At 45.8% G+C, this 17,391-nt stretch overlaps 1 protein-coding gene across 4 annotated transcripts in view; it reads right to left on the bottom strand.

Annotated features, from left to right (window-relative positions):
• The window catches only part of ATP6V1A (ATPase H+ transporting V1 subunit A), a 42,283-nt gene that overhangs the window by 10,918 nt on the left and 13,974 nt on the right, over nt 1–17,391 (bottom strand). For 3 of the 4 annotated variants that reach the window (XR_003996656.1, XM_030534735.1, XM_030534717.1), the window contains 10 exons: nt 13,095–13,189; nt 11,427–11,555; nt 9,233–9,447; nt 8,286–8,423; nt 6,372–6,523; nt 5,376–5,538; nt 3,725–3,833; nt 2,683–2,805; nt 2,476–2,590; nt 375–438 (listed from right to left, as the gene is read on the bottom strand). Coding sequence is in view for 3 of the 4 variants with exons in the window: in XM_030534735.1 (XP_030390595.1) it covers nt 375–438; nt 2,476–2,590; nt 2,683–2,805; nt 3,725–3,833; nt 5,376–5,538; nt 6,372–6,523; nt 8,286–8,423; nt 9,233–9,447; nt 11,427–11,555; nt 13,095–13,176 (1,290 nt within the window). In the remaining variant the exon portion in view is untranslated. Of the gene's footprint in view, nt 1–374; nt 439–2,475; nt 2,591–2,682; nt 2,806–3,724; nt 3,834–5,375; nt 5,539–6,371; nt 6,524–8,285; nt 8,424–9,232; nt 9,448–11,426; nt 11,556–13,094; nt 13,190–16,596; nt 16,764–17,391 lie in introns of those variants that run through there. The other variant, XM_030534727.1, reaches the window with a different exon arrangement.

Raw genomic sequence — 17,391 nt, 5'->3', positions numbered from 1 at the left:
TTGCCCTGTTTGAGAGGGACATGAATAACCCTGGGGATCAGCCAACAGGACAAACCTGTGTGTGTCAGGAATAGAGAGGACACGACATGGGGATGGGGCAGCTGCCCTTCCTCCCCACTTCCTGATGAATCCTGGCTGCATCAGGCCTGAGAGAACATCTTACACAGGGGCAAGCCTTGATGCTGCCAGAACATTTCAAACAACCCTTACAAAATCCCCTTTCTGCAAACCAAGCCATTTACACCATGGCCATTAGGCACAATGGCTGTCACTGTACATGCAAGCACTTCTGGTGCAGTGCATTCATTTCAAACCCTAGTGGAATAACTAGGAGAATACAGCTTCAACACAGACTGCAACAAGGTGGCACGTACCTGAACAATGCCCAGAGTGGCAGATGTGACAGGATCTGAGAAGTCACCACCAGGGGGAGATACACTGAGCAGGAAGAGAGAAAGGAAAGCAGTGATCAGCAGCACTGGTGCAGGGCTAAACTTCAGCTCCAAACCCAGCACCACAACTCAATACAGAAACTCCTCATTTAACGTCCTCCCGCTTAACGTTGGTTCAATGTTATGTCCTGCTCAATTAGGGAACATGCTCGTCTAAAGTTGTGCAATGCTCCCTTATAACGTTGTTTGGCTACCTGCTTGTAAGATTCTGTGGAAGAGCAGCGACTTTACAAGGGAGCGTTGCACAAGTTCTGCTTCTCTGCCTCCTCCCTCTCCCTCCCAGCACTTCCCCCACCTGGCAGTGCTTAGGACTTTCTGGGAGGGAGGGGAAGGAGCAGAGAAGCGCCACATCACCACTCCTCCCCCACCCTCCCAGAAAGTCCTAAGCACCGCCAAACAGCTGTTTGGCAGCAGGGAAGCACTGGGCAGGGAGGGGGGAAAAGCACTGCATCTCCACTCCTCCCCTTCCCTCCCAGAAAATCCTAAGTGCCGCCAAACAGCTGTTAAGCGTGAAGTGCTGGGAGGGAGTTTTTAATGTGGACAAGAAATGTGTTCATGACTCATTAAAAACTCCCTTGGCCAGGAACCACGGCCAGAGGGAGCTGCGGGGACGGTGCCTGTAGGCGGAGGCAGTGCTCAGAGCTGCCTGGCCACACCTCTGCCTAGCAGCTGAGCGAGGGGGAAGTCGCCACTTCCGGGGAGCCCCCCAGGTAAGTGCCACACAGAGCCCACCTCACCCTGTCCCATGCCCCAAGCCCCTCCCACACCCAAACTCTGCTGCTGCTGGAGGGGGCAGGGGGGAGAAGATGGTAGGCACGGAGCCAGGTAGGGAGCCTGTTGGCCCCGCCAAACTCCCCCTTCCCCAGCAACAGTAAGGGTCCCAGGTTGCACGCCACTGTCCACCCCCACCCCCAAGCATCTGGGCCACCCTCCAAAGTTTTATTCACTGGTATTTTTAGTGAAAAAGTCATGGACAGGTCGTGGGCCATGAATTTTTGTTTACTGCCTGTGACCTGTCCATAACTTCTACTAAAAATACCCGTGACTAAAACGTAGCCTTATGGATGACTGATGAACATTTTAATTTCTCTAAGACCTCCCAGAGCAATGGATGGGCATTAGAAACCAGTAGAACCATCATCAACCACTTTCAGATAAGAAAGTGAAGTTGCTTTTAAATTTAAAGGTTTCGAGCTCCTCAGACAGATATACAGATATCAAAGTTATTAGGACATCAAGCATAGAAGAAATCAGAGACACTCCTACAAGTCTAGGGAAAGTTACCTTCCTAATGCCAAGTTGGGCTGACAGCTGTTTCATCTCCTTCCTCCCTTTCACCAGCAAACTGGCTACAACTGTTGCCACAGTCTACAGAAATTGCTCTCAAAGGTCTCCAGCATCTCTTCCTGTCCAAGTCTCAAGAGCCTATACTTTCATCCTGCTCAACCTCTCTGCTGCAGAGACAATCAGCTTCTCTGCCTGTCATTCTGATCAGGTCACTCCCCTCCCTCAGCTTGATGCCATAGTGGTAGAGAGTCGGTGGAGGAATTTTCAAGCAGTGTCTCATCACTATCAAAGCTCTCCATAACTCTGCCCCTCCCTACTTATGCAAGTTTCTCTCACATCACAATGAGTTCCTGTCCAGCCCCCACTGGCCTCTCTGCTCTGCCTGTGTTCCCACTCTCAATCACTCATGTGCCAGCTTCTCACATAATCATCTACATACTATCTTCCTTCCACGTGGCCCCTTGAGCACGGTACAGTCTCCTTGAGCACACCCACAGGCCTCTTATCCTCTCTGCATTTCAGTCCCTCTTAAAGACCTCTTGAATACTGCTAACAGGCATGTTATTTCCTCCCTGCCCAAACTCTGCTTACCTGTCACTCTGTCCTTAAGACTGGGAGTTCCTCAGGGCAGGGGCCATTTCTGCTTGCCCGTCTGGGAAGCACCAAGTCACTGCTCCCATCACCCACCCCCAGGAAGACCTGCAATCCAGGAAATGCTGAAAGGTTCAGTACTTACGCCCCGACGATGCTGACACTCCCTTCTCGTTCAGGGTTCCCCAGACACTTCACTCTCCCAGCTCGCTCATAGAACGAGGCCAGACGAGCACCGAGGTAGGCAGGATAGCCACTGTCTGCAAGTACCACAGAGAAACTACGTCATGCAAAGGCTCAGTATCTACAGGAAGGCTTCCTGTGGCTGAACACCAAGAACAAAGATACTCACCAGCTGGCATTTCAGCTAGACGCCCTGAAATTTCCCTAAGGGCCTCAGCCCATCGGGAAGTGGAGTCAGCCATCATACTGACATTGTAGCCCATATCCCGGAAATACTCAGACAGCGTGATTCCTAGAACAAAGAGGAGAGCACACTGCAAGTTACAGTTCAGACAAGTACTCTCGCTCACATGCCTTTCCTAGAAGGGCAAGAAGCCTTTTCAAGTGACACAAATACTCATTTCAATTTTGATGACAAGGGTGGCTGAAAGTTACTTCTTTTGGACTCCCAAGCGTTTCCTCACTGCTTTGGTATCTTCTCCCTCTCTGCTCCTATTCTCTGAACACAGATTTTCTACCCTTTGGTGAGCCACGTGAACTGTGCCCCATTCTCATTCTTCTCCTCCATGAGATTCAAGAGCTATGCTATTAGTTAACGTGGGCTTCTTTTGAAAGGTTGCCTCTGAGGCAGTGTAACAGACAGGGAGGCTATCCCCAAAGCATGGCTGTAAAACCATCCTTTACAGTAGAGAAGGAGATTTAAAGCTAATGGGATGCATCCTTTGGTTTCTAAACTGGCAGACTACAATAACTTTAAGGGAGGTCAGGTTTTATCTCAAGTATTTGAAAGTATTCAGTAAACAGCTTCTATTTTAAAATGAAGGGCATAACCCTCATCCCACCAGATTATGGGGGAAAGTAAAGAGATAAAAGGTTGCATAGTTGTATTCGCCACAGTCAAGAAATCATAGACTCATACTCTCTCCAGAATGAGCTAAGCTTTACAGAGTTGATACCACACAACCACAGGATCGGAACTGACAAAAAAAATCCACACTAGGATTAAAATGGCAAATGCAATTCCTCAGCAGCCTATGGCTAAGAGACGATCAAACTAAGAAACAAAACCTATTGGGTAAGGAAGGTTTAGAAAGATCAGTTTTCTGAAACTAAACAGAGTTAGTGAGCAGAGAATACATCAGTATCTGGATATACCAGAGGACTAGATGACACCTGTCCCGGGTAGCCTTTACTTCTCTTGTAACTCTTACCGGTATAAATAGAGGCTTCTCTGGCAGCGACAGGCATGTTGGAGGTATTTGCTACTAAGGCTGTTCTCTTCATAATACTTTCTACCTTGCCATCAACTTCCATCGTGAGCTAAAAAGGCAAAAAAAAGCAGCACATGAATCTGTGTAACTCTACAGTGATTATCTCCACACTCCTGTGCCAGAAAAAGCCCCAGTACAAGAGTATTTGCCCTCACAAGTGGTCTAACAACTAGAGCAGGAGATTGGACTCAGGGCTCATGAGTTCTATATGCTGTTCTGTTACTGAGACCCCAAGTGAATTGGGTAAATATCTTAATTTACATGCCTTGGTTTGCCCACTGGTGAAAGGGTAAGGACAGATTTACTAGAGGTAAAGCTTGTTCAGGTAATTGGCTCAATACCACTTAGAACGTATATAAATGCTTTCACCTTCAAAATGTTGTACAAACAAACAATTGTACTTTGGAATCTTTGTGGACAATATATAGATAGGGAAACTAAGGCAGAAAAGGTAAATGACTTTCTAGAGCAGGACATGGGATTAGAACTCACAGCCTCACTCCTGTGCTCAGACCATGTCCTGTAAATATGCTAGATGAGCAGTATTGCTATATTAATGCTCTCTGGTTCTTACGTTCGCCATTTTGTTGGCTTATTTTAGTATTAGCAGTGTTACTGTTCAGTAAACATGTGAGGGAAATGTGGAGCATATTGTCTTTGTGAATTTAATTACACAATTTTCCTCAGCCTCCCTGTGAGGCCAGAAAAGAATCGATTTACATGTTTGTTCAACGTGCTCTGTAATTTCTAGAAGAAGCTAGCTCTCCCAGGAGGCACATCTGTCCTCCCTACTATTGCATCCCTGTAAAGGGATGACCCAACTCTCCCGACAACTGAGGTGGATTTGGGGGGCGGGGGAGGGAACTTCACAGATATTGCTTTGAAAACATAGGGCTATAGGAAGGAACCAAAAGTAGTCAAGTTAATAAATTGATGTGAAAAACACAAACACACTCTTAATGCTACATTAGGGTTTAGATTTAAATAAAAAAAACCAAACCAATCACACATGAGTTTTCAATTCCATAAATCACACCCCAGGCAATGAGACCCACCATTAGGCAACGGCAGTCAGTGACAGGGATTCCCTTCCCCCCCCTTTCCCCTTATAAAGAAAGAAGCACTGAAGAGCACATTGTCTGTATTATCTCACACCACCACCCCCTAGGATCTGATGCGCAGAGGTGCTAAGCACCTACGTTCTCAGTTACTTCAACACTAGTGTATACATACAAAAATGGGCAGAACTCAAACAGCTTTTGAAAAGATTTTCTTCATGGATGCAACTAAAACCTCAACATTCATGTAATGTTGCCTATTATTTTGGGTTTATTTTAAAACTAATGGTTGTCCCAAAGTTAGTTCAAATGTTGTGTTGAGAGCTCCCAAAACGGACATCCTTCCCTGGATGGGACAATGACAGCACAACAGATTACCATGCCACATGGTGTCTGGAGGGACATGAAATAAGGCCCACAACAGCTGAGGGTCTGACAGTATTCAGTGGTTCAAATCCACCATATCAACAAGACACATGCAACACCTCTGTTCCCAGGAACATTTGGAAAGGATCCTTGCATCCCATACTGACCTCTGGGAAATCTCTGAGTACTTCAGACATCTCATTTCCTCGTTCTCCACAGCCTACATAGATGATAACATCACTGTTGGAGTACTTGGAAAGAGACTGCGAGATCACAGTCTTTCCACAGCCAAAGGCCCCGGGGATAGCAGTAGTACCACCTTGTACACACCTGAAGAAAGAAAGCCAGACTGGTTTATACTGAACTCAGACAGACAAGCTATGTCCTGTTTGCATATTGGAATAAGTTTTCTTCTCCACCGTCTGAGGCTCTCTCACATCCCTTGCCTAAGACGGCAAAGATGGCACATGGAACCAGATTTACCCCATGTCATGAGTACATACAATATTTCAAGATGCCAGAGCAAAGGGAACAGGCTGTCCCTCCCCTACACCAACAGCACCTACCACTGTTCCCGAAGTAACTAGCTAGCACTGGGACAATGGCTGGAACAGGATCCATACAAAAATATGTTTCACCAATGGAGATGTCTGAGGAATGAGCAGCTGAGAACATCCAACTCAGAAGCATCAAGAAAAGAAGTGACATGAGACATTAGACCGATGTTGTCAAGCATAGATGCCTAAAGTTAGGCACTTAAATCAGTATGTAGGCATCTAAACAAGTGGTCTGTTTTCACAGGTGCCAAGCCTCTGAAGTCACTGGGAGTTGCAGGTGCCTAACTTTAGGCCTCCAGTTTGGAAAATGTAGGCCCTTGTACAAGCTGCTTTCTCAGTGAAAAGACCTTCAACTCTGACTATTTATATGTGAAGACTCACCAGGTATAGTATTTACTAGGCCTGTTTATTATGACATTTTCCTCCTCCTTTTGGTGCACAGAGAGATTTTGCTTTTGTCAGGGATTTCTCTGAAGTACTTGTGTCACCATTTTTGGGATGTTGCTCTGGGGCACAGGAGATTTATATATATTTTCCACTCCTCTTAAAAGGAATTCTTGTACAAAGATTAGAACCAAGCCCCTTGGAACCTCAGGTGGTACTTACGGGAAGAGGGCATCAAGGACCCGTTGGCCAGTTAGCAATGGATGGTTGGCTGGTAATTTTTCAGTGACGGGACGGACTTGACGTACAGGCCAGACCTGGACCATAGTGAACTTCTCCTTCACCCCTTCAAATTCCAGCTCCAAGACAACATCCTACCAGAAGGCAGAAGACACCCAGAGTAAGCAGACAGATAGATGCTGGTGGAATGTGCAAGTTCTCATTCTCACAAGTCTATACAGAATCCCACGAGCAATGCACACCATTAATGACTAGTAATTCTTCAGAGCTATAGGTTTCCAGACACCTCAGTGTACTACTCCAGCCTGCGGGAAGCCCACTTCCCATATTTACAATGTCAGGGAAATTACTCCTGGGGGAATTCTGCGCCACTGTGCATGTGAAGAATTTATGTCCCTCGCAGATTTCTGTTTCCCAGAAGAAAAATGATTTTCTAATGGAGAAGCAAAGGGGAGCCACAAGAGCTGTCATGTGACCCTCCCCAGCCGTATGTTCTGGGTGCCCAGGGCAGCCAGCAGAGAGGTAAATCACTGTGGGGCAGAGGGAGGACCTGGCTGGTGGCCTCTACCCTGCGCCGGGCTCAGCTGCCAGTCCCAGCTGGGCAGGACAGGACTTCCTCTTCCCCTGAATGCCATCCAGGGCCATGTCAGACCAACCTCCAGATTTCTCCCCCAGCTGTAGGAAGCTCTTCAAATTCCCCTCATCCCATGCTTCCTGTACTTACTGATCCCCAGCTGCAGTGGGAGGGATCACAGTACAGGCAGCTGCTCCTCCATCTGCCCAACCCCCATGCATCCAGACCCCCTCACACCAAGCCTCATTCCCCCCTCAACACACACACCCAGAATCCCCTCCAGCCCCACTCCCCCTGCACCACCCCAATGAGTTACCTGCACCCAGATCCCTCCCTCACTGAGCTCCAACCAGCTGCACCTGGATCCCCACCCCACTGAGCCCCACTCCCTCAGCATCTGAACCCCCTGCCGAGCTCTATTCCTCCCCACACAGATGCACCCCCCTGCTGAGTCCCAATCATCTGGATCCACCTGCAGAGTCCCGTTACTGTTGCACCCAGAAACACCACCATCAACAAGCTTATGTGCATCAAGATCCTCCCTGCACCTGGATCCACCACTGAGCCACCTGCACCCAGACTGCCCTACAGAGAACCCTCTCCACCCACACCTGCACCCCCCACACTAAGCCTCTCCACACTTGGATCCTGCCTTGCTGAGCCTGCCTGCCCACACCTGGTATGGAGGTGCAGAGCACTGGAGTGTTTCTGGGGCTGCCCCAGTCCTTGCACTGTGTCAGAGTTGGGTGCAGCCTCACCACTGAGTCCATGTCCGAGGAAGGTAGTGGTGGGTGCTGCATAGTGATCTCTCATCTCTGTGCAGCCAGTGGCCTGTGCTCCCAAATGCCATGCAGGGGCTTCTACATTTATTTGACAAATAAAATTTGCAGAATTTTAAAATATTGTGCGCAGAATTTTTAATTTTTTGGCACAGAATTCCAAAGGAGTAGGAAATCAAGTGTAAGCATAAAGCCTCAGCTTCAAATAATCGTGACATACAGTAGCTAAAGAAAATGCCATTGTTGATTCTGCATATACTTGGGACACTGCAGGACCACCCACAGTAGAGTGGCAAACATGGTGTACTTAAAGGGCATCTGCTTACGCACGTAAGCAAGGCTGAATTTCTACCATACAGAGCAGCTTGATTTCACAAGGTATTAGGGTGATCACTGTTGGCCAGTTGGCAGCAGGTGACCTGCATCTCCAAAACCCAGCTGCATAAAATGCCGTTTGGCTGGTGCTGCAGGACACAGAAGGGGTGCACACACTTTCTGGCAAGAGTGTGCAATGCACTAGCCAGCACCATCTGGAAAACTTACTGATGTGTCGTAGTTCCCTGGTGGAGCAATATATGTTACCGTACCCCTGTTCCGTGGGGGCAACATGATTTTATGTTTGATAAGGGAGTTTTCATTCACCAGTCCATAAATATCTCCCCCAGTGATGTGACTGCCAACCTAGGATCAGGAGAAGAAAGTATTCCTTTAGTCATACAAATGAAAGCTTCAGGTTTAGAGAAAGAAGCACAAGGCTTTATAGAACAGTCCTTAAATCTAGCACCCTGACTGTCTTCTGTGTAATTGCATCTTTTACTAGCACTGTGACAGCGCTGCTAGAAATGTGCTATCAGCCTACACAAGAACAGCAATCATTATATGCAATGAGGCTTGCAAGGCTCAGGCAGCTGTGTGATTATGGACGAGTACTGGAAATTCCCTGGCCTCTTTTCTACTCATCAGCGAGACTAACTTGTTGAGTACAGCAGAGATGGAATGCACCAATTTGTATGCAATGGAAAGTGAGGTACTAGAAGAAGGCAATCAGATCAAAGGTATCACATTTCAGCAGCGAGGCTTTCTTCAAGGTTGAAAAAATAACTTGGCTAGAAGTATTCCATTTGCAGAGGTTATACCACCCTCTCCCAGAAAGCAGATGCATTAGAGAGTTATAGCTATCCTATTTGCTATGCCCAGCGTATTCCCATTAATTCTCTTTATTGTACTGTAAAGACATCCAGTCTAATAGGTACCACCGTATTTACCAACAGTGCCACCAAGCATCACATCAGTAGTACAGACATTCACTGCCTGCTCTTTCATAGCCACTTTGCTTTAATCCACCAGTATGCCCACCCTCAAGCTCACTGGACTTCTGTTTCACAGACACAATGTATCTGAAGATGTGACTCACAATTCATCACACTGCACATTCTTCCCCCACACTGCAATGTGCCTGGGGGATTTTTGGCAGCTTTGTCATAGCCTACCCGCAGGTTTTTGGAAGGTGAAAAGTCCCATTTGAGGTCTTTGCTCAGAGCCGACACGTTGACACCTCTGGGGATGTAGATACTTTGGGTCTGAGTGCTGATGTCTGTCAGAGGCCTCTGGATACCATCAAAAATGGCCCCCATAATGCCAGGGCCAAGTTCCACTGAGAGGGGTTTGCCAGTACGGAGTACAGGATCTCCTACAGAGACACCAGCTGAAGAGGTTGGGTCAGGAAAAGCTCATCCACGCTTTTACCAAAAGACATTTTCTCTCACCCATTCAATGGCTCAGATTGTGCAATGCAATGTATTGCACAGGAGATAAGCATTCAGCCTCTATTCTCATACCTCAGGCTGGAATAATTAAGATTGATATTTTCACTCTCCAGAGAGGAGACACTAAATATTTTCCCTTATGATAACTAGTCCCGAGCCACAAAATGGAAAAGTTTATTGGAAACCCACAACCATATTTAGAGACCCAAAGAGGACAGATAAAAGCTAGCTCATCTCTAAAGAGCCTCATGTGACTTACGCCTCCTGGGGGGAGGATAAGAGAATGAGTCACAGGTGACAGTTGCCATTTAATGTGCTATAGGAAGGTGTTCACATACCATGGTGATGAGGGCTGTATAAGGGCTCTTCCCGTGTGAAATTAACCTGTGGAGTCAGTAGGCAAGAAGTCTATTCTCCATTTAAGCCCTCAAAATAGAACTGCAGCGAGACTTCATGGCCCACATAATACTTTTGCACAGAGATGGAGACGTTGTGGCCGACTCCAAGTTTAATGACTCCCTCCCGGATATTCTCCCTCCTTCTTCAGTGTCATTATCTATTACCAACACTAGATGGTACATTTTTGCAGCAAGCAAGTTTGGATCAACAGTATGGATTTCCCAAGGATACATGTGTAATATGCTTATGTTTAGCAGAGAAATCTGAATCCACCCAAAGGGTGAATCCTTTAAATCACCAAAAACTGAATTTGCTTGGTAGCTCTGGTGTTTGTCGTTTGTTTTTGTCAATGAACAAATACAGTCCAGTTACCCAATTCAAGTGTAACTGAAATTAGACATTAAAATCAGGATTGAGGTTTAAGGAGATGTGAGAATGATGGAAATTTTCTTCAAATATCCTCAAAAAACCTTATTGGGCTTGTACATAACCTCTCTAGGGGGGAGATGTGATGTGAGGTGTGGGAGTTCAAAGGACTATACTGAGAAAGGCAGGAATGAATGTAGGACCCCAAATAAATTTCCGGGAAAATATCTAGAGAGGTTTATGCAAATTCCCCACCTCCAGTCATGCAAAATCTCAGCCTTTTGACAGGACATCTGAGGAGAAGATGACATTCTGCTGATTACCTGTTCCAGGAGTTGGCGATAAAAGGCCTGAGCTGTAAAAGAAACAGACTTCATCTGTCCAGTCTGCGTTCTGGTTCTGTCTGAGATAGTTATGAACTTGTAATGATGGGGTAAGTCCAGTTGTGGGTTTTGAAAGACTGACTCCTACTAAAGCCCAAGGCTGTAGTTCGAGTGACCCTCGTGAGCTTTTTAGCATGCGTGTAGATTCTTTTATTGTTTTTAGTATGTTTTCTCTGGTATTGCTTTCACTTTTAGAATAAAGGTGCTGTTTTTTTATAGAGCTGTGTGGTAACTTGTAACTGCTGGCCATTTCTCTGTTCATAGCCTCTGGAAAGGAAGCAAAGGCCAAACACCAGCCTGTATAGGCAACTTGGCTTGCTGGGAATATCACAGTGTAGGCAGGGAACTGTGCAGCCTGGACATACTCTGGTCAGGAGGGAGTGAAACACAGGTCTTTGTCCAAGAGAAATGATGGCTGAGGAACCGGGAGCCTAGAGTGGGTGCCCTTCATGGACCAGAGGATAAATACAGGTGCAGTTGCCTTGAACTAACAATAGGTACAGGATATATTATGCAAGTCTTATAGAAGCAGCTATGTACTTTGAAGACTCTCTCATTACCAGGGTTGTGCAATTATAACAATGTAATCATGCACTTTTTACACACACTCCATCAAAACCTGTGTAAGGGATAAGGAACAGAGATGGCTTCTGCTTATGACCACTGTGATCTGGTCCCACTGAGGTTTGTTTATTTGCACTATTGTACACACCCTACCTGTTAGGATTACTTAGTCTGACAGGCCTCAAAGACACCAACGAGAAGGATACAGGTTTCTTCATACACCTGGATAGTAGCCATATCACCCTCCAGCCGGATAATTTCTCCCACCAGCTCACAGTGGCCAACTCGTACCAACTCGTACATAGCTGCCCCTGCCATGTTGCAGGCAGTGACCACTGAAAAAGAAAAATGCCTGGGTGAAACTATTTCACATCTTGTCTGAAGAAGTCTGCTAACCCAGCAGAGAATGTAGAGTGCTGGAAAGCAGAGGTCCAGTACCCAGTCAGTCCATGTAAGTAATACGCAGGTCCTCAAAGGACAGCTGCAGAACTTATGAGCCAAAACAAAAATGTCTTGTGCTTATTACCCCCACCGTCCGGGGCCTATGGCGAGCTGCCATCATACCTTAGTAATCTATAGACAGCTGTAATTCATATCCAGGATATGCCCTGCACTCAGCAAGAGACTAAGATGGTTTAAGGTTCTAAATGACTATTCTCCCAAATCTCTGCTAAAAAGACACTCCTTCCCCAAAGCCCACCATGAGCACATTCACCTCATGGGAAAAGTTAAAAAAAGAAAAAAGAAAATATGACATGACACCCCCACTTTTCTGACATCAGACCATCTGGCGTATTGCCTATTTAACTTATGGAGTGTGCTGGGAAAGGGACTGTGCCGTTTGATTGTTACTATTTGTATTTGATAGACTTGATTTTGCAGGAAAGTGACAGATGATTTTTAAACAGATCTTTAAAGTTGATAGAACCTTTGCCACCTGATTAGAACTATTTTAAAGCAGATTATATTTTGGCCCTAAAATTCTCACTATCCTAAATGAGGAGAAGCTAATTACAATAGCTTATACATTGGCTTACGAAAGAAATGTGACTTATGTTCAAGAGATTCCTAAAGTTGTCCTGCTTTCTTCAGTACAATGCCCTCTAATACACAGGGTTTGACACACAGGAGGACATGCATTAACAGTGGCTGATTTATAATAATAATTTATAATTTTAACTGATCTTTGATTATTAGCAGGTAAATATGCCCAATGGTCTGTGATGGGATGTTGGATGGGATGGGATCTGAGTTATTACAGAGAATTCTTTCCTGGGTGTCTGGCTGGTGAGTCTTGCCCACATGTTCAGGGTTTAGCTGATCGCCATATTTGGGATCGAGAAGGAATTTTCCTCCAGGGCAGATTGGCAGAGGCCCTGGAGGTTTTTTGCCTTCCCCTGCAGCGTGGGGCACGGATCACTTGCTGGAGGATTCTCTGCACCTTGAGGTCTTTAAACCACGATTTGAGGATTTCAATAACTCAGACATAGGTTAGGGTTTGTTTTTTTTTTTACAGGAGTGGGTGGGTGAGATTCTGTGGCCTGCATTGTGCAGGAGGTCAGACTAGATGAACATAATGGTCCCTTCTGACCTTAAGTCTATGACTGCTATGAATAATAAATAAAACTAATATATAGTAACTCCTTACTGACATTTCCCATGCTGGTGGCTCTCAATTAAGTACATGCATGTAAAGCAGCAGGCAGCTCTTTAAGGGCTTTGTGCTAGGTAGAGTATGTGTGCATGCGTGCGGGGAAAAATAATTAACGACTTGGAAAAGTTTCACTGTGCTTCCTCCAAGAGGACAACGATCCATGAAACAGCTTTCATAATACAATGTTGAACCCACACCTTCCCAACCAAACAGCACCTACCTGGTCCTGAGACTCCATGGACATAGCCAAACACACTCTCCCTATCTTCATCTCGGATTTTGGGTAGCTTGGAAAAGTTCATCTTGCCCGTTTACCTGCCCAGTAAGAAGACAATCAATAGTTCATTCTATAGAGATCAGCAAGAGACCTAACCCAGTGAGTAGCAGACTCCCCCTTTCAGCTCCCCTCTCCCATTGCTTCCAATTAACAGAAAGCCCAGTGCAGGAGCCTCAAAATTCACATGGCCCGATACACCTTAATTCCCCCCCTCCACCACTATGAATTCACGGCCAGCTATAGTTAATAGCCATTTGCTTGTTTTTTTAATTCAACAAGACATACCAGTTTGAACAAGCCTTATTACTAACAACATTGTGACACTGGCAATACAGAGCCCCAGGAGCTTATTGTGGAACTATTTCCACCCTGATTTTAACAGGGGACATCACCACTAAGTACAGCAAACTATGCTTTGAATGTATTATTTTAAGCCCAAAAGTTCATTTCCCAGTCCCCTCCCCCTTGCTGTAAGACTCACTTCAATCTGCAACATTTTACTAGAATGATAAGTGATTTCACAACTTTCAAACCAGCATTTCTGACCGCCATAAGTACTGTATGCAGGCTAAAACACCACTACGCCTGGAATCCCCCCGCATTTTTACAGCGTCACTGTTTAGTGTTTGTTATCTCTCTGGGACTGCTACATCAAATGCACGCCTTCTACAAGTCAAGTGATGCCAACACCACAGCATCCAGCTACTATACGCTCCATTGTTAGACAGCTGGATACATTCTGCAGGGCTAACAGGAGGCCTTACACTTACTGATTGGGAAAGACAAAATAGATTTAGATCTTAAAACACAAGGATTTGCAAAATAACTCCTCATTGACTGGCCATGAACAGACTACAGATCCACGTTTTTCCTGTAATAACTGGCAGTTGGGCTGCACTGCGCTTTAGGTGCTGATAACAGCCTTTAACAGCTCTTTGCTTCGTCACCCATCATCCTGCTTGTTGTGTGTTACCTTGGAAACTCACCACAGTGTTACTGATCTAAGTGGGCATCACTTGCTACCCCTATGTTAATTCATTCCTAGAACAAATCCAAATAAAGTGTTGGGAAAAGCCCAGGAGACTGACTGCTCTGTGTACCCGGACTGCAGATTGGATACAGCCAAGAGCAGTTCATCCCCACCATCAAACCAACCCTGGAGAGCTGAGTTCAGGCTCATAGAGCACCCTATGCCCAGTGTCTCTACTGAGACAGTTAACAAGAGGGTTCATCAAGGCTTGAAAAACTTGCCCCAAAACCTACTAGCCCTAGTGAAAGATGCATGTGCTGCTACTCCATCTGCACACACACATCACCTATACCACCCTCGTTGCAGGGCTCCTCTTCCAGTCTGCTCTCTATGGATAGTAGGGAAAAGGCTGCTGCTCTCCAGGGCACATATGGAAGAACAGGGGGACTGAGCCCTTTTACATGGGCCCTCTGCTTCTCCCTAGCCCCACTCAGCCAGAATTCCTACTCACCCTGAACAAGCAGGTTTTTTCAAGCCCAAGTGCTCACTCACAGAAGTGGTTTGTGTGATGTGAATACCGATTTATTCATTTTGCAGGCCACCAAAGAGATGATCATGACTCAGTCCCTGCCAACTGGAATGGGAACTGGGAACCTAGAGACTGGGTGTTCCATTTCTAATTCCTAGAGCTACCTAGTCCTTCTGGGCACAAACTGTCCTGTGACCATGCAGTAGCTCAGGAACAGAGTGGAGTCCTCAGCACTCTGAAGCTATACTGTGTAGCTTAGCATTAGAAGCCAATTTTAAACAGTTTGTTGAGAATTCCATCAGCTATTTGACAACTTCAAGAGGGTGTTGTCACCAAAAGGCCACCTGAAGCTCAGAAGTCGCAAGCAAGGGAATCGGTGCAGCAGCAGCTCCAGCTGTGTTATTCCACATGCCCCACTGAAAAAGCAGCAGGACTTAGAATTCCACCCAGAACATTCACTCCAAGAGATCATTCACCAGTGGAAGCTCCAGAGCCATTAACACTACTGCAGGGTTAGTTCCTACCAACACAATCCTTAAAACAGTGTGCTGAAGGAAAAACCAATCTACAGTCTGATGTGACTGAACCATGAGAGGTAAAAAGTTGCTGCTCCTCATCCATACTCTCACCTAGGTTAACAGAAGCATAAAAGGGATTTGGATCAGGTCACACCATTCTATGTCAGCTCCTTCTGGAGCTCAAACAAACCATTCAGCTCAGGAAGGTCAGGTGTGAGCCACAGCCAGTGATGTTATTTGAAAGAGTTTAACTCATCTTCAGTCAGAGCTTTTGAAGAGCCCACAGCACGAGGCAATAGCAATCATTCCAAGGACAGACAAGCACACGCATTTAGACCTGCAGCAAACACACCCTACCTAGATCTTGTCCATCTTTCATCCGGACAGACCAGACAGACAATCTCCACTCCTCCTTTGCTTCCCTGCACTTTGTCCAGAAGGCTACCAAAGTCATCTTCCTCACCCACCACTCTCTCCATGTCAAATGTTACCTGATGTCTAAGCACTCCCTTCGAATCCTTCTCCCATGTGGTCAGAACCACCTCCACATCCTGGTGCACCAAGCCACAAGGCCCAGAAGCATGGACACCTTTCTCAAGGGGCTACAATCCTTGAAATACTGAACACTATTCAGAAACCATTGCTCTGCATCCCTGCCACTGAGCTATCTGGTAGCTTGGTCTCAGGTTGGTTCTGTAGGTTTTCATCTCAGACTGTACAGTCATCTCCTTAGGGGGCAAGGACTGTGTCACTATATTCTGGACTGTGCCCCCCACACTGGTGGAACTCATATCAGTGTGCTATGGGAGGCTGCTATCTGCGAGCCAGCATTGCACTACGAGCGCATTGTGTTTAGCCTTTAACCACTACCACACTACTGACCTTCATCGGCCAAGACCATCTTACTATGTTATCAGAGCTGGACATGCAAGGATTTTACTAAATTCTTTTAGTCCCTTAAGAGGACTCCCCCAGCCCTTGGGGTTAAACACTACACACAATTCACTCTTCCTTGGTTACCTGAAGTGTGAGCAGAGCAGTTACATAGAATGTAACAGACTGAAAAGGTAACAGATCCATAAGTAACAGACAGAAAAGCCCCAAATCCAACAGTTTTCAACCTCGATTCCCCACAGTAAAGTCACTTGGCTACAGAGCTGTCCCCCAAGAAGCGAAAGGTTTTTCTGCTGCCAGTGTAAGAAAGCACCCAATATTCTCTGTCATGATGACTATCTTTTGCCTTTTAAATGTGACATGTAATCACTGATGGAGAGACGTTCAATGCCGTTCAAACTTTGAGCCCCATATCCTGGGACAAAAATCTGTTTTAGAAATTAAGCCCCAAGTGAGGTAATCAAAGTGCCTTTTTGTAGCAGGAAACAAATTACTCTAGATTTATCATACCATAAATATCAAAGGATTTCTTACCTTGCTTTGTAAGGGAAAAGGATAGGTAAAAAATCCACACGTCAGATGAGGCAACCCCAGATTTCAGCACTAAAGTAGTGGCATTTCGTAGCAAATGACTGTCCTCCCCAAAAGCCCCCTCAAACCTCCTGCACAGAGGGATGCAAAAAGCCTGCTGCAGAGGGGGAAGAAATTCCAGACACACAGCAAAGACACAGTCACCTGACTTGATGACTCATCAGTCTCTCCCCAACAGCACTGAGAATGCTGCAATAGCAAATCAAGCTGCCGGAGGCCCATCTGAGCTCTTGTTCCTACATACAGCTTTACTGTATTAACTGTCAGGAGGTAAAAGGAACATCACCATTCATAGCAAGTTCCTCCTGCAATGGTCTCTAGGGGAAAAGCGGTAAATTCAGCTTTGGAAATTAACACCCTTAAACAAAACTCTTAAAGGATGCAGAATTTTATGACATTTTCTATTATTTGTTTAAGTCAGTCTATACAATCAGTGAATTCACTTTCAGATTTCATACAACAGTTTCAGTGCAAAGTTCTTTCTATCTAGCTATTTCTTGGTGGTTTTACATAGCTATGCTTGCACGTCAAGCAGCGCAACAGTAATTAGCTGAACATGACACACTAATTCTAACGCAGTTTTAAAGAATGACTGTTTCTTAATGCTCAACAATCAGCAGCCTGTGAATGGAACACAACTGATACAGTGAAGAAACGGGAGAGAAACTGCAATACTACTGATTACTTAAGTGCTTAAAATAGGGAATGAACTCATGGTAAGATAAGGAATAAGTCCAT

The sequence above is a fragment of the Gopherus evgoodei genome, chromosome 1, assembly GCF_007399415.2.
Source record: "Gopherus evgoodei ecotype Sinaloan lineage chromosome 1, rGopEvg1_v1.p, whole genome shotgun sequence".
Lineage (NCBI taxonomy): Eukaryota > Metazoa > Chordata > Testudines > Testudinidae > Gopherus > Gopherus evgoodei.
Note: the sequence above shows the minus strand (reverse complement) of the source record. Positions and strands in the feature narration are given on the sequence as shown.